Source organism: Bos javanicus, chromosome 5 (assembly GCF_032452875.1).
Source record: "Bos javanicus breed banteng chromosome 5, ARS-OSU_banteng_1.0, whole genome shotgun sequence".
Classification (NCBI taxonomy): Eukaryota; Metazoa; Chordata; class Mammalia; order Artiodactyla; family Bovidae; genus Bos; species Bos javanicus.
Genome location: NC_083872.1, coordinates 32,579,763 through 32,599,507, shown reverse-complemented (window position 1 = coordinate 32,599,507; position 19,745 = coordinate 32,579,763). Strand labels below are relative to the sequence as shown.

The following is a 19,745-nucleotide window of genomic DNA, read 5'->3' as shown; positions in this document are numbered from 1 at the left end:
TTGACATACATGGTATCCTCAACAATAGTGGCAAAGGGCCTTGTATGATGGCATAACCCAGGTCCTATGTATGGGGACTGCATTTAATGTAAGGTTAAGGCTAATGTGCAAGGCCCTGTATTGGGGACAGGGTTAGTCTTTGTAGGTAGAAGGCAAGGACCTCTCTGAAGAGTGAGGGAGCTAGCAAGGTGAAATCATCCATATGAAGTGCCGGTCAAGAGATGTGAAGCAACAGATCTAGGCAAAAATTTGAAAATCATGCCAGTTTTTTTTTTTTTTTCCTGACTATAGCAAAGGCCTCCAGGGAGAGATGAACAGTAGGGTTGAACCCTGGAGAAGGAAATGGCAACCCATTCCAGTATTCTTGCTTGGAGAATTCCATAGACAGAGGAACCTTGCAGGCTACAGTCCATGGGGTCGCAAAGAGTTGGACATGACTGAGCAACTAACACACACACACAGGGTTGAACCCATAAGCCCTAAGAATATGGTTGCTATAGTATGATCAGAAACTCATGCTGTGTAAGCTCAGTTATTGTTGTTTTTGTATGTCTTGTATATTTCTAGCTTTCTTACAGTTCCTTTTCGGTAAAGTCTGTTTTTGTGGATAACAGTGCACTTTGGCTGTGCTTTGGGAAACCAAAGAAAAGCATTTCTGTCTTCTCCTCAGCTTTAAGAATACCCTGTGGGGCACATGGTAGAGGTGGGGATGATAACCAAGGTGAGAGTCATAAGTTTGTGGAATGAAAGAAAGACAGAATGAGCAAGCAAATAAGATTGAATCATAGAAAATACAATATATAGAACATAAATAGGTTTTTAAAATTTGTTCATACATTTGTTTTGGAATATCAATTTTATAAGGGTTTTATAATACTTTATTATACTAACAATGCCTTAGATTAAACATTCTACTGTTTAGGATACTTGCCTGCTTCTTCCTTTTTTTTTACTTATTTCTATTTTAATAGCAGTAAGACAAGGAATAAGTCAAAAAGTTCTTTAGTGCCAGCAAAGTTTCTCTGGGCCAGCCCCACCCCTCATCACTAGAGTATGCAACAAAGGAAACCTCAAAGTAACCCATCTGCTATCACTGAACCACTAGTATACAAAACACTCACCCAAACCCAGCTCTTCCCCATCTTGAAGTGTTACATCATTTTTCTTCCCCAGATTTATTTCTTCTTGTGAACTTCATTTCTGGTTTCTGATCACATGGCTTCTCCAATTTATTAAGGTCATTATTAGTATGCTGCTGCCCAGTTATTGTTTGCTTTTCAATCTGAAGTCATCTGTAAATATATTAAATTCAACTTTTCTTCCTCCTCCTCCTTTCCCACTCCACTCCTCAAAAAGAGAAAGGAGTTGTCACAAAGGTTGAGACACTCAGTGCATGTCTGTACCTGGACGCTGGGCCTGGGGACAGGGAATTACCCTTACATAATCCCCCCACACCGCCGGGCTTTCCCGCCATCCGTTCCCCACATTGTCTACAGTTTACCCTTTCAACTGTGAGCGGACGCAGTGTTACTCAGAGTTAGAAATAATATTACCAAATATTATCCAGTCCGATCCACTAACAGATGAGAAAAACGATTTATTCAAGGTCTCTGAACTAATAAATGGCCGAAACAAAATTGAATTCAGGCCTCCTAAAATCCACTACCTGTGAGCTGGAGAGTTCTGGACAAGGGAATGGGACACAGTGGTCCTTGTTAAAGCGATCATTTAACAAATGTACTGAGCATTTACTTACTATAAGCCAGGTTCTATTTTAAGTGCTGGGGATTCCGTGCTGGAGGACACGGAGGAGACAAAAATCTCTATTCTTACGGAGCTTTCTTTCTCAAAACTGAAGCACTTTGCCTCACCGTCCTGAAAGAGCCCCCAGTGCCCTGGGTAGGAGCGATTGGGTCTCATATGAGAGGGAATTCCATCTTTTCTCGGCTTCGATACCATCTCATCTACAGTGAGGGCTGATTTACTGCAAAAGCAGAAGGGAGTGACGGAAACCTCCGTAATGCCCTCCTGCGCATTTGCACCGCTAAGGCCGGGCGGGGCCGGCTCCAGGGCGCCGGCGCACCCCAGCTCAAGTCTGGGTAATAGCATCGGGCTCTCTACCCTCTCTGCTTTCCTGCAGGAGGACAGAGAAGCAGGACTCGGCTGTAACGCCATTCTCAGGGAATGGATTGCGGGCAGGTGAAAATCTTCCAAGGTAGTCTCGCTCGGTGTCTACTACCCAGACTAGGGGAGGGACGTTGTCTCCCCGACCTGAGGATTTATGCAGCAAACTGCTCTCTCATGCTTCCCTATTAAACATTGCTGCCACACGCTCTTTCAGCCTCAGCTGAGGCCACTGCAGCGTCCCCTCCCCTCCCGCTCCACCCGCAAGCTCAGAATCCAGAGTCCCACTGCAGCTTCCCAGCAGTCCTCCCTTTTCTGCTCCACTTCCTGGTTGCCATGGAGACACACGTCTTTTACGTGCAGTGCGTCGCCTTGGAAACAGAGGAGCATCCGCGGCGCCGCTGGGAGACCCGCCTCTGTCACTTCCAACCACACTCGCGGGTGCTGCCCGTTAACGGCCAAGGGGAGTCCCGAGGTCGACCCGCTGCTGGCCTCGGCCTCAACCTGGCCCCCTGTGCGAGCGCTCCTGTGACCCAGAGAACCGGCGGGCCCTTGACGCTCTTGGCTCCCAGAGGGCGGCGCTGACACGGGTGCAATTCAGGAGTCTAGGCAGGGCAGGGCGCTTTCGCCCCGGGGCGAGCCGGAGAGACGCCGGCCCTGGGACTGTAGCCCGGTCCTTGTTCCGCCGTCTCTTCCCGGCCTCCCCAGATTCTGCCGGCACCCCCCGCCCGGGACTCACCTCTCCACCCCTGTCTGGAGCCTCCTCTTCCCTCGGCTCCTCCCACCCCCTCCGGGCACCTCTCCCCATCCCCGTACCTTCCCCCACCCCGAGGCCGGGCTGGACCGGACCCCGAGCCGCCACCGCCCGCTTCTGCCATTCAATGGAGGAAGGTCTGCTGGAGATCATGACCAAGGACGGCGGCGATATGCCGGCCCCTCTGGAGGTGTCCACCGTGCCGGCCGTGGGGGACGTGATCTCCGGGGAGTACAACGGCGGCATGAAGGAACTGATGGAGCACCTGAAGGCCCAGCTGCAGGCCCTGTTTGAGGACGTGAGGGCCATGCGGGGGGCCCTGGACGAGCAGGCCTCGCACATCCAGGTGCTCTCGGACGACGTGTGCGCCAACCAGCGAGCCATCGTCTCCATGTGCCAGATTATGACCACCGCGCCCCGCCAGGGTGGCCTGGGCGTGGTCGGCAACAAGGGGAACTTCCCGGGCGCCCGCCGAGATCCGGAGACCCCTTCGCCTGGGATCGGGGACAGCGGTTTGCTGGGTCGCGATCCAGAGGACGAGGAGGACGACGATGAAGAAGAAAAGGAGATGCCCAGCTCCGCCACACCCACTAGTCACTGTGAGCTCCCGGAGAGCCCCTGTGCTGGCCTCCTAGCGGGGGACGGGCCACTTGTGGAGCCCCTCGATCTGCCCGACATTACCCTGCTGCAGCTGGAAGGCGAGGCCTCTCTGTGAGGGGACTCCGAGGGGGCACTACTTTCCCGGGCTGACTTTGGGTTTCCGAGTAAATAAGGGGACTGAACGGCGCGATGCAGCGTGCTTCACTCCGACCGCTGCTCTTGTGGGTCAGGCAGAAGAGACTTCCTTGAGGAAGCATTTATAGGGTGAAGGACTTTGGGAGCATCAAGAATTCTTTCTGCCTCACCAAGCAAGAAGTAGCAAACTGCGGAAAGGTGAGGTTCCGGGAGAGGAAGCGCCCACCTCTGGACTCCCATCCAATCCCCTACCCTGCCCTTTCCCCCGCCCCAGCCAACAGGAGAACCCCTGACTTGTGTAAATAAAATTCTGCTTTTTCTATTCTGAAAAAGGACTTATCTAGGACTATGGCAAATAATCTCTAACGATTTACCTAGAAATTAAGGAATTGGGGGTATTCTGTTCTGGCAACAGAAAATTTACCCTTCTGATGAAATCCAAGCTATTCAGCGTTCTGCAGAAGCCTCTCCCCCTCACAGACCTCTGCGGCTGCTGATTGGTAAAAGAAGCTTGAGGAGGGAACTGCAGCCCTAGGAATCTGGGTGAATGGGGTTCCGAGGGCCCCTGGGCTGGGAGGAGCTGGCTCTGAATGTGCATGAAGACATTATAGCTCAACCTCTAGGATTTTGCATGCAGAGCGGATCCTGCCTTGTCACTGACTTCATCTGGGATTGCTTTATCCACTCACTGGGGCTTAGAGAACAAAGAGCCCAGTTCACAGGCAGAGACTTGAGGTGGGGGGGGATTGCTCAGCAACAGCCCAGATTTAGGGGGCATTTGAGGGACTCTTGGGGGCCGCAGCCGAAAACTCTCTCCTGGCTATACCTGCTTAACTTCAGTTCCTTTTCCTGTCAATACTTCCCTGCCCGCTGACTCTCGGTGTTGCCTCCATAATGTCTTGTGTGCATTATGTGTGTTGACCTGTGTAGTAGTGTGTGAGCCCTGAGGGGCAGGGCTTGTGGCTCTGGTGTTAGGTTCAGGGGGCTTCAGACCTTCTATGAGCCCCAGGCTCTCATGACGCTTTCCCCTCTCCTCTCCTCTTTTCCCCCACAACCAGGGCATGAAGCATGTGGCTGTCCTGGGGTTCCTAACTGATATGCCTCCCTCCCACCTCCTCAAGTGGTGACTTTGTGTGCCCTTCCTCTTCCTCTGTGTATTCCTTCTCAATGCTTTCCTTGGTGTTAACCTTAATAAAGAGGTGTCATCTCCCCTCCTTGCTGACTGGTACTAGGGCAATGGCAGGGTGGGGCTTCTGGACCCACTGCATGGACACAGGCTTAGTGGGAACTACAGGGACCATGCCTTCCCTCCTCTCTTCTTGCCTCTGGTTCCAAGGAGTTGACTGTCCCTACCCTGACTGGGATATGCATTGCCATCTTAACCTGCTGTCACTTCCGTCCTGGACCTTGACCTCAAGCTGGACTGAGGAAGGAGAGGGTACACGTTGAGATTCCCAAACAAGGGTTTTTTAGTAGCCAGAACTCCAGATGTGCAGGAGATTTCAGTGGGGCACCTGGTTCCCAGGAGATGATTTCCAAAGTGGAGTCCTAGAATGGTAGGCATGACACCTGTTTCATGGGAGGGGTAGGGAGGGGGCATTGTTCAGGAGGGATTGCCTGGGATCTCTGGCAGAGTGACACATCACAAAGGGAAGTGAAAGTGAAGTCTCTCAGTCGTGTCGGACTCTTTGCGACCCCGTGGACTGTAGCCCACCGGGCTTCCCTGTCCATGGGATTCTCCAGGCAAGAATACTGGAGTAGGTTGCCATTTCCTTCTCCAGGGGATCTTCCCAACCCAGGGATCAAACCCGGGTCTCCCGCATTGCGGGCAGACGCTTTATCCTCTGAGCCACCAGGGAAGGGTTGACACATCACAAAGGAAACCACAAAAACTGCCTCAGGCCTCTAGTGGAGAATGCTGGTAAGGTGTTCCCCCCGGAGCTTAGCCTGACATCAGCTCTAGTCGCTCCCTTGGGCACTGGAGCCTTCCTAAGGCTGCTTCAAACAAAATTTGGGAGAATAGTGAGCTGGGGTGCTGTGTGTGTGTGTGTGTGTGTGTGTGTATGCTTGCACCTACAAATGTGTATATGTATGCATGTAGGTATGTGTATATATGTATGTGTGTTTCTGCAGCTGTGATGCTGAGATGTGGAAATAGCACTGGCAATGAGCCTCAGATCCAATAGTAAATGACTGCTTGAGACTTGGTTCCTTGCTTGAGACTCAGTTTCTGTCTGTGTAAAATGGGGACAAAAATTTTTGAGAAAAATAATGAGACACCTGAGAAATCTTACGCAAATGTTAGTTTTCTTACAGCTCTCGGGATAGGGGGTGATGGTGTTGACTGGCTCCTCTGGGAAAACACACTTAGGGAAGGTTCTAGTTTAATATAATCCTTCCCTACCTAAAAAACTCTTTTATCATTCAGGGCAGTCAAGGGGATGATGAGATTCCCAAGCTTACATGGACTTTCTTCATAAATGTCCTGTAATTATGGGTCAAAAAGGTCTTAAAGGCAACTTTTGTACACATAGGATGACCAGAGGATGGCTTGAGTTGTTCAGTGGTTAGGGAATATGTGCTGGGGCCTTAGAGAGGGCAGCTAAAGTATATTAGCGAGGAAGTGTCCCTGAGGGCTGGAAGATAGTTTTCTGTTACAGTTCCAGCATTCAACACCAAAAACAATGATAGCCATCATATATTGAACACTTACTCTGTGCCAGACATTGTGCCAAATTTTATATCCCAATGACCATATGAAGTAGGCACTATTATTATTTTCACTTAACAGTTCCAGAAATAGACTCCAAGACTTAGTCAAGGTCATACAGCTAGTACGTTGCATAACCAGGACTTAAACCCAGATCTTCTGACTTAACCCTAGATGGGAACCCACTCCACTAACTGCTCTATTTCATCTTCAGAGAAAGGAATCCTTTATGTCCTCAATCAAGAGTGTTAAGAGTCCTGAAAAGGAAGTAATGTTAGTTTTACTCAGTTTTCATCTTCTCAGTTGGAACAAGTAATTCCCGAGTTGGTTTTGGTTAGTGACCTTTCAGAGTCTAGTGGGCGATAATACAATGGCACAGAGAAGATGGCCTTCTGCACATGCTTCTTTAGAGGAAGAAGCTGATGTTCCCAGATATACCCTGACACAGCCCCACTCTTATGCCTCTTCCCTGTTGCCTGTAGCTCAGATTCTGCAGAGTATGACGTGAATCTCAAGGCACCTTAGCCCTTCAGCACCTGTAGAATGGTCTGGTTGAGCCCTTTAACCCTTGACGCCAATTCAATTCTTCCTATGCCTACTATCCAAAATGTGTCATCAGTCCCCTAGCCCAGGGCCCCCAGAATGTCTCTAGAGATTCCTCTCAAGTCCAAATAGGTAAAAATCTCCCCAGAAAAAGCAGTTCTTCAACTGTCTTCAGTGACCTGTACCAACATCCCAGAGGGACACAGCACAGGTTTCTCTCCCACCTCCTTCCCCACTTCTTCAGACTCCCCACTCTCCTCTGGCATTTCTTCCTTATAATGCATCTGATGAATCAGTTTCACATGAGATTTCTAACCCTGGGACTCATGCATGGGGTCACTGTTGAATTTCAGGGGGCCCCAACCCCTTTAAATTGAATGCAAAACTGTGTATGTATAGTCTCTAGAGAGATCTATTATTTCAATTTAATTCTAAAACGTAAGAATTAAGTAAAAAGGTAAGAATCACCTAACTATTAATAAATGGTAATGAGGCTTTTTAATTTGAAAAAATACCAAAGAAGAAATGACCCTGCCTGAACTGATAACACCTTTGCCTCCTGGGGCCTCTAGAGTATTTCCTATACTGAATTGAAGTCTGCATAAATCTGATTACTCACCACTTTATTCAACGAATTCAAATTATATTGGCATCCATTACAAGGTGCTAAGAATCTTATCTACCATTACATGCAAGTCTTCTAGTACTTGGGAATTTGTCAGGGCAGTGCTGATGTGCGGCAGTGAGGCGATGGTCCCGGTGCCCTTATAGCTTTGTGCTGCATTTCAGGTCTGAGCTCAACGCAAAGCTGCATGTACATAGTCAGAAGTCTTTGTTTCTGGCCCTCCTATCGAGTTAGGAAATTTCTCAGGGGTTAGGTCTGAATCTCAAAATGAAAACATACAACTTCATAGAAATAAACTATAACTTTAGCATGGTGCAACTAAAATCTGTCTTAGAGAAATCATTATTTTTCTAAGATGCAAACTGGCTTGCAACATAAATATACAGTTTTAGGTGGCCTCAATTTCACCAGCGTATGGTCTCAGCTTGATATGTATAACAAAATGGCTCACCTAGAAGTATTCCCAGAACTAAGGGACAGTTCTTTCCCAGATATATTTGAGTCTAATACTTCTTACAAGACAGAAAACTGCTTGCATCTTTGAAAAGGCAGGTTTTTCTAAGCATCTTTCGCCATCTATATGCCTAGGAATAGAAATTCAGCCAAGATACTCTGTTACAATAAGAAATAATATGTAAAAGTACAAAAGGAATATTTTTAAAAGTTGAGGTTTAGTTGATTTACAGTGTAGAAAGAGAATTCTTGAATTTTTCATTCTAGCTACCATCCACTCCGCTGCCAACCCCCTGCCCCTCACCTCTAGATTGTCCCAAGGTGAATTCCCTCAAAGAAACATATTCTGCTTGGAAGCACTGTGCTTTAGAAGGAAGCCTGATCTATAAGTAATGCTGTAATGGTGCCATCTGGTGAGTAATAGGGACATTACAAGGGGACCCTCAAAGTTAATTTACGATTTTCAATTCAGCAAGCACCACCAAATGCTTACTGAAGTCCTGGCTCTGCAAATAGTGGGTGGCGAGGACAGAAGGGGAACTGAATAAATAGGATGTATTTAAAGGATATAAAAGCCAACTGCAATGAACTCCTAAATGGCCTTGGCCTCCCACACACCCATAACCCTTAAGATTGATTTTCCTAAACCAAAGCTCTGAATATTCATTTTCCTAAACCACAGCTGTGAATGTTCATTCTCCTCAGAAATCTGCATCATGTCCCATTCTTTCCTGAATTAAGCGTAAAATACAGTGGGGGTAGTTAAACTCCCCAGTCAGGTTCTGGCTTACTTTTAAAGCCAAACATTTCATTTCCTAGGTACCTTTTCTAGACACCATAACATCAGCCACAAACCTGTATCATCCAGTCAGCTAGAAATGATTCCCAAAGGTATCATAGCTCTTTTAATCTCTGGATGAGTTAAACTAGACGTGTCCCTGTGTCCCCCTGGATCTTGATTCCATTTCTTTTACCATTCTTCCCAAATGCAGTCAGGTCCAAATTTCTCCTTCAGAAAAGAGTCTTCTGCAGCCTTGATCACCTGCACCAGCTCTCATGGGATATACTCCAAGGCTGCTTTCCTCTCCTCTCCCTTATGCTACCTGTAATGGGAAATCTCCAGAAAGAGTATACAAAAACTTTTTGATTATGAAATTTGTGCTTTTATTTATAGGAATTGGGTTCATAGCTTTCATAATATTCTTAAAGCCAGAAAGGGTTAATAAACCCTTGAATCAAAATGTGCTTATTCGCCATTCTCTAGAAGTGCCCATATTCCTGACGCTAATTTTTTGCTATTATTCCTACTCCATCTCATCTCTGCCAGTTGGAATCCTATCTGTTTTTTGAGGCCCTTCTCAAAGGCTACTTCCTCCATACAGCCTTTCCTAATGTGATCTCTTTCTTTCTTAAACATACAAATCTTATTTTTTACACCTCTTTGAGGGACAGTTATTGTATTTTTCCTCACTTCTCCTATTCTTTATGCTTGTTATTCCCCCTTCCAAGTTATGAATATCTTGAGAGCTGGAACTGCCTTCTAATTTTTATAGTCTTATTATATTGACTTTAAGGCAGTACTGATTGTGTGGCATGTCATTATTCTAGGCACCATAAAGAAAGAGAAAATACTGCCAATTCAACTATCACCATGCTTTGTTATCACATATTTTAAAGTTTCATTGTTTAAAGAGCTTATTTAGAAAATGAGCTTTTTAATATCACTAAAGTGTCTAAATGTGTCTTAAATAGACAAATGAAAAATTACAGGATTTTAGAGCTGAGAAAAAGGTCACTATTTCTTAGAGTCTTCAAAAATGTTATTGCTGAAAGAAACCTTAGTGATGACCATATCGCCACTTTATGTATAACTCCTATGTTTGAAGAGACTACTCATGTTTCTTAGTAATCTGATTAAGTCTGGCCCAAATTTCAATTCCAGAATTTGGGAATTCCACAGCATGCAATACAGTTTCTGCATGTTTTATGGTCTATTGTGCTTCTCCTTCCCTCTGCATCCACACCCCCAAGGTCATGCAAGCTGCCTCCTTATCAATTACAGGAGACATAAAACAGCACTTTCACTAGTTTCAACAAGAAATATGATCTTATTAGGCATATAAAAATTTTACTGTAAACTTGAATACACACACACACACACACACACACACACACACACACTCACTCACATTCATTCAAGAATAGGGGAGTGATCACAAGGAAAGTTCCCACTGAGGAGTTTATGCCTTTCACAGGCTTCTCCACCCTATCCTTCTCTTGCTCTCTTCCCACTCCTGCCTGTTATAGAATAACAAGCAAATTCTTTTTCTTATAAAATAGTTTCTCTCACACTTAGACCCTTTGGTCAGCGGAATTTACCTTATTTCTATCTCAACTACTTCATAAAAATGTATCGTATCCTTTTAAGAGGGTTTATAGTGAATAAACATTATATCATTGGTTATAACTAAAGTATTAGATGGAATGATATGTGCAAACTTGCACAATCAATGACAGCATTACAACCAGAACCATGTTTGTCTGAAATCAGGGTTTTTTTCCCTTATTAAATGGTTCTGCATCTTACTCTGCTATAAGTAGTTACAATATGCTAAGGGAAGATTATGGTGGCTTGAAGTCTACTTTGAGAATAAAAAGGGAAATTCAAAATTCATTTTTGAGTAGGTAAATAATTCTTATAAGGATGATGGAAAAACACATCCAAGAAGGGGACCATGACTGAATCCATCTACCAGCAAGTATTTACCAATTGCCAGCTTGTCTCATGGAAAGTGATAGGCACAGGGGCAGACTCCAAGCAGTCAAGGTCCATGTTCTTACCTTGCTCTCAGCCTAAAGATGAGGGTATGATATGTTCTTGAATTGGAATAGAGTGCTTTTCAGAAAATTTTTTCTATGAGCAATTAAGAGCACTTCAGTTTCAAAATGGGAATGGTGTGTGTGTGTGTGTGTGTGTATGTGTGTATGTTGGGAGTCAATGGGTGGGAGGGGATGACAAGATAAAATGGAGAAAACAGTGAAAAAAATGTTCAAAAAATTTTATACTACAGAGGACATCAAATATAACACTGGAAGAAAAGCAGTAGCTGAGGTGGCATCCTATAATTCTCTTGAAAAAGTAAGTAGAAAGGGTTGGACAAAAAAGTACATATGGCCTCTACACCAGTGCTCAAAATACAAGTAATATAAAATACAATGAGTTTTTACACAGGAAAATAAAATGTCATGTAGATAAATAAACTTGGTAGGATGGGGCCTACCAAGCTTTCTATGCCTGGACCGTGTCAGTGAAAAAAGGTGCAGTACATTGTTCTGAAGAAACAGAACTGGGTTCTGATGTGCAACTGGAAAGGAATGGCCAGTCAAGTGACACATATCACATATTTGTGGGGAACTTGCTTCTGAGACAGAAGTAGCTTCTTTGCTATGATCTACAGAAAGCCAGCCCTGGCCCTCAGTATTTGTAAAATTCAGAATGGAAAGGAGGGGGAAAATGGGCAGGAAGAGAAGGAAGGAAAGAAAAAAAAAGAGATCTAAAGGAGTAAGTAGGAGGAATAAAAACAAAAGAAATGATAGAAAGAAAGTCAAAGTAGTACTTTACATCAAGAAAATAGAGTCTTTTATGGGATTTTATGTCTTTGAGAGTGGAAAGAAGAAAGGAATTATTTAGGTGAAGATAAAGGAGAAGAAAATAAGTGATATCATTGGAAGAATGTGCTAGAGCCTCTCCAAACAGATAAACTGGATTAAAGGTTCCAGGAACAAATCATGAAACCGGCATAAAACCAAAATCCAGGACTGAGAGGTATGTTGATTTAGTGTAATATCATCTTTCATAAGGAAGATGATGGCAGAGAAGAGTTTGCAACTCAAGGTCTAATTTTGACCCCAAAAGACGAATTTCATCAAGTGGAATGAGAGTGAAGGAAATCTTGAAAGACAGTACTAGGCCATTTTAGTTCTCCCTGGTAGCCAAGGAGGTAAGGTGAGATGTGTGTCCAGGATTACGGGAAGCTTAACTTCAAATAGTTAAATGATACAATATTCATAACCTGAGATTTTATGGGAGACAAGGCTAAAGGAACATGTGATTCTCTTAAGAATAAAAGTCAGTCAATGCAAATATTTTGGAGTCTAATGAAGAGGAGTTGATGCAAGGATTACAGAGATGCCTCCAGGGAACTCAGATTTAGAGATGCCCGGCACAGAGGAGGCATAACTAAGAAAGTAGTCCACATATGCAAATGCTTTCAAAAGCACAAACCATAAGGCAAAAACTGAGGAATTTGATTACAAAACAAAGATTTATGTTCTATAAAGGGCACTATGGACAAAGACAATTCGCAGATGGTAAAATGAAGAAAAAATGTGTTCTGTCTAAAACCAACAAAGATGTAATATCATCCTAGAACATATATGGAACTCCTGCAAAGGATCAGGGAAAAGACAGTAACCCGATAGGAAAAAAAGTTTCAAATAATATCAACAGGCAATTTAAGAACAGAAAACACTAACATGGGTATGGAAATTTGATCAAAATCATTAGTAATCAAATACAAAGTAAACCAACAATGAGGTATCAGTTCACATCTATCAAAAGAGCAAAAATCAGAAATCCATATAATTACTAATATCAGGAATGTAGAAATATAGAAACTTGCACTGCTGCAAGACTGATCGCATCACTTCTGGAAAGCAATCTGGTATAACTCGGATACATTAAATACATTGATATGGCCCAGAAATTCCTCTCCTAAGAAATATAAAACAGATTCCTTACAGGTCCAGTAGGGGACTAATAGGAAAATGTTCTTAGCAGGTTATTTGTAGTGGAGTGGAGCTGTGGGCAACGTGGGTGTTCATCAGTGGAGGCATGGACAGATACAATATTGTGAGTGAATACTGCACATCATGGAATAGCAGGCATCAAACTGCAGCAACAGAGTAAATGCTAGCATCTGGTAGCGTGGAGGGAGATGAAAAACGGTGCTCAGTGAAAAAGTAAGGGACAGAATGAGGCATAAAACAGTAGCTTTGGAGTACATTTAAGAATAGTGAAGTGAAGTCACTCAGTCATGCCTGACTTTTTGTGACCCCATGGATTATGGCCTATCAGGCTCTTCCGTCCATAGGATTTTCCAGGCAAGAATGCTGGAGTGGATTGCCATTTCCTTCTCCAGGGGATCTTCCCACCCCAAGGAATCGAACTCAGGTCTCCCACATTGCAGGCAGATGCTTTACCGTCTGAGCCACCAGGGAAGCCCAGGGGTAGTTGACTACATTTAAGAATACATGCCTACAAAATATTTTCCGAGGGTATATTTAAACACAATTCTAAACACTAGATACGTCTTCCTCAGTGCTTCAGCTGGTAAAGAACCTGTCTGCCAATGCAGGAGACACATGAGACTCCAGTTTTATCCGTGAGTGGGGAAGATCCCCTGAAGAAGGGAATGGCTATCATTGGCTTAATCCAATAGAAAGTCAGAGGTAAGGGAATCTGTTGATGTGGTCCATACAGCTTAGCCTCAAAGCCCAGAGCTGGGTGAAGAGGGCAAGAAATTAAACTGAAGAGAGAAATAGCTATCTAGGTCGACTGGAAAATAAAAATAAACACGTGTAATCAGATTTGAAATCCCCAAATGAGATTTTTAAGGGTGTTCTGGGAGGCTCTAGGTACGTTTAGTTTCCGTGTCCTGGGTAAACCATATATATTAAACTGATTAAGTCACTAATTATGGTGCCTTAGGATTTTCCTTGAAGGTCCAGGGCTTTGGACACTGACACTCCACTTCTACCAGAACAGCTTTGCTTTTATTTGGTTAATATAGCAGGAGTCTGCTTAAGATTTCACTGAGGAAACAGAATTATAGCACCACCTATAGTCCGGCAATGTGCTATGAACTAAAAAATGAATCTCAGAATAGTGGGGAAGACAGAAAAGTGAATTACAGTACAGTGTTAGGAAAAAAACCATGAAGGGACAGTAAAGTCCAGTGAACTCCGAAGGGTCAAGGGAACAAGGAAGGTTTCCTGGAATCTGTAACTGAAAAGGGAGGTAAGGAAGCTCAGAGAATACTGCCGTTGCCCAAAGGAGGGAAGAGGAACGCAAGTTACGCAACTCTGAAACGGGCGAAGTCTCCTGGAACGAACGAGGTTACAGATCCGCGGACCCTATAGGATGGGCGCTAAAGTGATTTCACGTGATAGGCAAAGACCTACTTAAGCCAGCCTCTAGCTTTGCTCCGCCCCCATCCCATCTCATCTTTCGTCAAAGGGGCGTGGCATTTAAACAAATGCACTCAGCTGGGAGGGTATCCCAACCCTGAGGCCCACGTCACCAGCGCGGGCGGGCGGCTGCGGAGTCTCCCAGAAAAGCTGGTATCTCCCAGAGTGGTCTGGTTCGGGCTCCCCAGCCCCGGAGGGGCGGCTAAGAAGAAGGCGCTCACTGGTTGCTATAGCGGCGATCTAAGAGGCTGGGGAAAGTTGATTGGCCGCAGGTTCGTAGCGCGGGCCACGCCCACCCCTTCCGGCGGCTGCAATCAGGTCAGGGCTCCAAGGCCTGCTGGGTAGTTTAGTGGTGCAGCGCCAAAGCGGGCTGGGAAACATGGCGCCGGCTTTAGATGAAAGGAACCTAGGGCCGGGCTACAGCTGAGGGCGGGCTGAGCCAGGACTCTAGGTAGAATTCCTGGCGTTCCCTCCCACAGTTTCGGTCCCTGGGCCGGGGTGTGGTAACCCTAGAGCGTGGTCGTGCGGTCCGGCGACTAGTGGCTTCGCATTGGGAGATGAGTAGGGATGCGCATTTCGGGATGGCTTTTAGTTAATGCATTTACAGGAGTTTTCGCGGACCCTGTGGGCTCTTCTTATGCCACTGGGGACCAGGGCAGAGACTGTGGCGGGGGAAACGCGGCCAGGGCGGCGGCTTCTCTTCCGCAAAAGGTCAGCCCCCCACCATGCCTAGGTTCCCGTTTGAGGCCGGGGCTCTTCGGAGCTCGGGACCGTGAACCAGAAAGTGCGTTGGCTAGAGAAGACAGTTCTGGGTCACGCAGCCTGATTTTTCAGCATTCCTGGCCATACTGGCCTGTTGTCATCCACGTTGAACACACCATTTCAATGACGAATCAGGCAGTTCCTTTTGCCTGGAATTCTAAATCCGTGCCAATGCCACACCCATTTTCAGTCTTTTAATTCACTTTGTTGTTCAGTCGCCAAATCGTGAGGACTCTGCTACGCCATGGACTGTAGAACGCCAAGCTCCTCTCTCCTCCAGTATCTCCTGGAGTTTGCTCAAATTCATGTCCGTTGAGTTCGTGATGGTATAACCATCTCATTCTCTGCTGCCCTCTTCTTTTGCTTTTAGTGTTTCCCAGCGTCAGGGTCTTTTCTTGTGAGTCTGCTCTCCGCAACAGGTGGCCCACAGTTTCAGCAACAGTCCTTCCAATGAATATTCAGGGTTGATCTTAATTCACTACTTATTTTTTGAGGCATAATTCTAGTATCACTTCCTCAATATAAAGACTGCCCCATTCTTGGGGATAGTTATTTGATTACCTTTTAAGGAGTGCATGCTCTGGAAGTGCTGCCCAGTTAGAAAAAGCTAAGCCTTTTGAAATGCGCAGTAAATTTGAGCAAATTAACTTTTATGGTCCTCAGTTTTGCTTCTCAAAATGGAGGTAATACTATTAAAGGGTTTTGTGAAGTTTAAATCTGTTAAAACCTAAGTGCTTAATAGTGAGTGCTGTCTGTCATTCCGAAGTACTCTGGCTAAGGGCAATTGCCACTCACAGGCCCAAGATCCCCCTACTGCAGCTCATACAAACTCACCAGCCACTTGTTTGACCAGCATTGAATTAGTCTCCCTACTGCAGTAGGTTTAAAGAAAGTCTGTCTTGCCTGCTTCACTTTGCCTAGGTGTAGTTTTTCTTTGGTAATGTAAATGTTTAGGTTCTGTGTTTATTGTTTCTTCTTGGTGACAGTGGTGTCTCCTTGCTGACTGAGTAGTGTGTCTCACATGTTCTCTGTTATCTAGATAATCACCAATTGGACTCAAAGGAATAGAGCTTTGTAGGGTGAAGGGTAGTTAGTATGTGATGTCAGGATGTGAAAAGGGTTGTATTACTATATCTATTCGAGAGCATCCCAAGTGAGGTGCTTTCATCTCAAGGAAGTAGCATCAGAAAACACAGCACAGGCCTATGCCCCTTTCTTTGCTATCTGTTATGAAAGGAGCATGAGAAGGATGCAGTTTGCAAAGAAAGAGAACAGCTGAGAATATTATGCCCTCTCAAGGGACACTGGGTTTCATGAAGAAGAGAAGCTAAGCCAAGAGAGGAAGGGTTGCAAGTTAAGAAAGTCATCGGCAGTGGTGGAGGTAGTGTGGAGATTTCATGTATAGGGAATGAAGTGGACCCATTTACCATAAGGAAGAAGGTGGAATAGTACTGAATTGGAATGAAATGAAAGATGGTTGAGAAAAATAGGCAGTAGGGAAAGGGGAGTTGTTTAGGATATGGGTAAAAGGGAAGGAAACCGGCAGTCTGAGAAGCTTGGTAGAGGTACTCACTATTGAGTTGGCCAAAATGTTCATTCAGGTCTTTCCATAATGTAAAAACTTGAACAAACTTTTTGGCCAAACCGATACTTGAATCTGAAGAGAAATATTAAATAGTCATGTACTTAAGAAAATTAAAGGACTGAGGAAGAAGAGATTTGACACCTGGCCTCTCCTACTTGCCCTTCCCTAACACACAGAAGCGTAAACATAACAAGAAACGCAGCTGCATATTCCCTCTCCTGGGCTAGTGGAGGCAAACAAGGTAAAGTTCAGGCTGATGATGCCTCGTTTTTCTTTTTCTTTTCTCTAACTTCTTTGGTGTCAACTGCTCCCTAATAACCTTTTTCTTTTTTCTTCCTCTACTGTTTCTCATATAGAAGCAGACTGGATGAGGGCAGATTCAGGAAGTGAGAATGAAGTGTGAGAAAGAAAAACAGATTAAGTTGAAAGAAAATGTTTACTCCTAAATGCCTAGGCAGAACTGAGGCTGGGAAGAGCATATAAAAGTGCTATGCAAAGAAAATGAAATGGAATTAAGTGTGGTTATGTGTTATAGATCCTGTTGTGAGAACTTAGAAGAAAATTACTCAGAAAGGTCTCCAAGTCTCCTGAAAAAGGTCCAAGAGAACACAGTGCTTAAAGGTACATCAGATAGATGAGCATTAGACATTAATAGGAACTTCCAGGCCTGATGCTGGTGCCAAGGAACCTATGAATGCTCTTTCCTGGAACCTCTCAGCACAGGAAAGTTATCCAACTCTCAGGACTGGAGGAGGAAGCTGCCCCTCCAGGCATCTTCCCACTAGACAGACTCTGCCTGGGAAAGGCTGCTTCTCCCAAGGGCCCTCGCCATGGCCCCCTTCATTTCTTTGTTTCGGAAACTGTAGATGACGGGGTTGCACATGGGGGTGATGATGGTGTAGAGGAGGGAGAAAGGCTTGTCTTTGTCAGGACCGTGTGTGCTGCGGGGGTTCATGTAAGAGAACATGGCTGAGGTGTAGAAAAAGATGACCACGGTCAGATGGGAGGCACAAGTAGAGAAGGTCTTGCCTCGACCAGAGGAGGAGTTCCTGCCCAGGATGGAGGCCAGGATTCGGGCATAGGAGATGACGATGAGCACCACGGGGCTGAGCAGCACCACAATGGCATCGGCAAAGATGACTCTCAGACTAAACTGGGGGTCTCCACAGGAGAGAGCAATCACTATGGGGGCCTCACAGAAGAAGTTTTCTATATGGTTGTCTCTGCAGAAGGGATTCCGGAATGACATATACTCAAGCAAGATGCCATTGATTAGCCCAAAGGACCAGGCAATACTCACCAGGCTCACGCAGACCTGCTGGCTTATGATCTGGGCATAGCTAAGTGGGTGGCAGATGGCAACATAATGGTCATAGGCCATGAAAGCCAAGAGGATGCACTCAGCCACACCCACACAGAAGACCAAGTACATCTGGGTCATGCAAGAGACAAAGGAGACAACATGGTTCTTCACTGTCAGGTGGACCAGCATCTGTGGGATGGTGGTGGTGATGAAGCAGACATCCAGGAAGGACAGGTGGCCAAGGAAGAAGTACATGGGGCTGTTGAGCCTGGGGTCTGTCCAGGTGATGAAGATGATGAGGCCATTCATGGTCATGGCAAGGCTGTAGAGGGCTAGGAAGAGGGCAAAGAGCAATGCCCGAGTGGATGGGGAGCTCTGCTCAAAGCCCACGAGGATAAACTCTGTCACGGTGCTGCCATTCCTTAGGTCCGCTGGCGTGGATCCACTTGAGGACAAAGGACAGGAAAAGTACAAGAGAGACAGCTGTAGAGTAATGCAGGGTACTCACTTGATTACAGAAACCCACCTAATATTAGTGGATGTAATATAAAAGATAAATGAGTGGTGGTAAATGTTTTGTAACTTAAGTAAACATTATGTAATTGGCAATGGTATAGGGCAGTGAAAATGCCAGGGTCACCATAGGTGCGTCCATGGAATCATAATATCAAAAATTAAGGCAGGGTGGTTATACTTTATTTTAATTTACTCAGGCTCAAGTCAAGTATCTGTTTCCGGTCTGGGACTGGGAAGGGTTAGTCTTTAATCAAATTGAGGAGAAAAAACAAGATAGTTTTCTAGAACCCATGCCAAACAGAGGAGTGGAGTACTTCAGAGGAGGGGGTGGTAGCTGTTAGTTCATAGATCATATTGAAGGTGCACTTGAGAGACATTTGAAGATGTATTTTTCTAGGAAAGGAAAAAGCTCAAGTATACTATCTATTTAAAACAATGAATGGGTTGAATTTTTAGAGAAAAATATGCCAACTCTCAGGATTATCCCTTAGATGAGAATGATTAGCATAACTTGAAACATCACACTCAGCTCTTCCCAATCATCCTTCTTTCCAGTCTCAGGTTCCCGGTGGTTGCTGCTGCTGCATTAACCACCCATCGGACATGACTGAGCGACTTCACTTTCACTTTTCAGTTTCATGCATTGGAGAAGGCAATGGCAACCCACTCCAGTGTTCTTGCCTGGAGAATCCCAGGGACTCGGGAGCCTGGTGGGCTGCCGTCTCTGGGGTCGCACAGAGTCGGACACAACTGAAGCGACTTAGCAGCAGCAGCAGCCAGGCATGCTGGAGATGGGCCTGGTGGTGAGCTCTGGCATGCTTCCTAATAGGAGACAGTTTTCCTGCTGGGGTGGGAATTTAGGGCAATACATAACTGGGTAAAAGGATCCAACTATCCCTCTGACAACAGGGAAGTTCTGAGCAGGGCACAAATTCAATCATTTTGGATAGATGTTCAGATAACTTCAGGCTGTCCTTTTACTAATAGAGAGTAAATCTTGTTCTTTTCTCTATCATCAGAGAACAAGCATCCAGAATTCTCATGCTCTATTCTCACTGTGATTTTTAGGAAGTCATTATGTTCGTATTAAATATCTCCTACTTTTCATCCTGTTTTGGAATTAGGATATATAGGACAGATCTTTCACTTGCAGATTTTGATAGACAGTGTGTTTGTTCTCAACATTCGGTTCTGCCTGTCACTCTTCTTCATTTTCTCTTCTTCCATTCCCTTTTATACACACTCTCAATTTCTCCCCTCTTTTTGTCTTTCCCATGGTTTTCCACTTACTTCCATTTCTCACTCTCCTTTCTCTCCCTTTCTCATCTCTGGTGGTGGGTGTCTGTCATTGAGCTACCTCCAGTTGAACTTCTCTCTGCTCTCCAT

General features: G+C 45.2%; 3 protein-coding genes and 1 long non-coding RNA gene across 4 annotated transcripts in view; 1 reads left to right on the top strand and 3 right to left on the bottom strand.

Moving 5' to 3' along the window:
• The window catches only part of ASB8 (ankyrin repeat and SOCS box containing 8), a 31,279-nt gene extending 30,008 nt beyond the window's left edge, over nucleotides 1-1,271 (bottom strand). Inside the window, exon 1 of the mRNA XM_061416316.1 lies at nucleotides 1,122-1,271. The gene's annotated coding sequence lies outside the window, so the exon portion shown is untranslated. The remainder of the gene's footprint in view (nucleotides 1-1,121) is intronic.
• A 381-nt stretch (nucleotides 1,272-1,652) lies between these two features.
• On the top strand, nucleotides 1,653-4,827 carry CCDC184 (coiled-coil domain containing 184). The gene has a single exon (XM_061416320.1). It carries the CDS (start codon nucleotides 3,006-3,008, stop codon nucleotides 3,591-3,593), a length of 588 nt encoding a protein of 195 aa, XP_061272304.1. The 5' UTR covers nucleotides 1,653-3,005; the 3' UTR covers nucleotides 3,594-4,827.
• A 7,315-nt stretch (nucleotides 4,828-12,142) lies between these two features.
• Nucleotides 12,143-15,508, bottom strand: LOC133247465 (uncharacterized). Its single transcript, XR_009736389.1, has 2 exons — nucleotides 13,672-15,508; nucleotides 12,143-13,637 (listed from the first exon to the last, which is right to left on the bottom strand). It is a non-coding gene; the product is annotated as an uncharacterized LOC133247465 (long non-coding RNA).
• Nucleotides 15,509-17,321: 1,813 nt separating this feature from the next.
• On the bottom strand, nucleotides 17,322-19,745 carry LOC133248671 (olfactory receptor 10AD1-like). The gene is made up of 2 exons (XM_061419037.1): nucleotides 19,717-19,745; nucleotides 17,322-18,288 (listed from the first exon to the last, which is right to left on the bottom strand). Exons 1-2 carry the CDS (start codon nucleotides 19,743-19,745, stop codon nucleotides 17,322-17,324), a joined length of 996 nt encoding a protein of 331 aa, XP_061275021.1.

Bases quoted from the DNA above. Each gene is read 5' to 3' on its own strand.
- LOC133248671 (XM_061419037.1), bottom strand. From the start codon at position 19,745: ATGGAGAGCAGAGAGAAGTTCAACTGGAG. The intron at 18,289-19,716 runs GTAGCTCAATGA...TTTGTCCTCAAG, and splicing joins AGAGAGAAGTTCAACTGGAG to TGGATCCACGCCAGCGGACC.
- CCDC184 (XM_061416320.1), top strand. From the start codon at position 3,006: ATGGAGGAAGGTCTGCTGGAGATCATGACCAAGGACGGCGGCGATATG.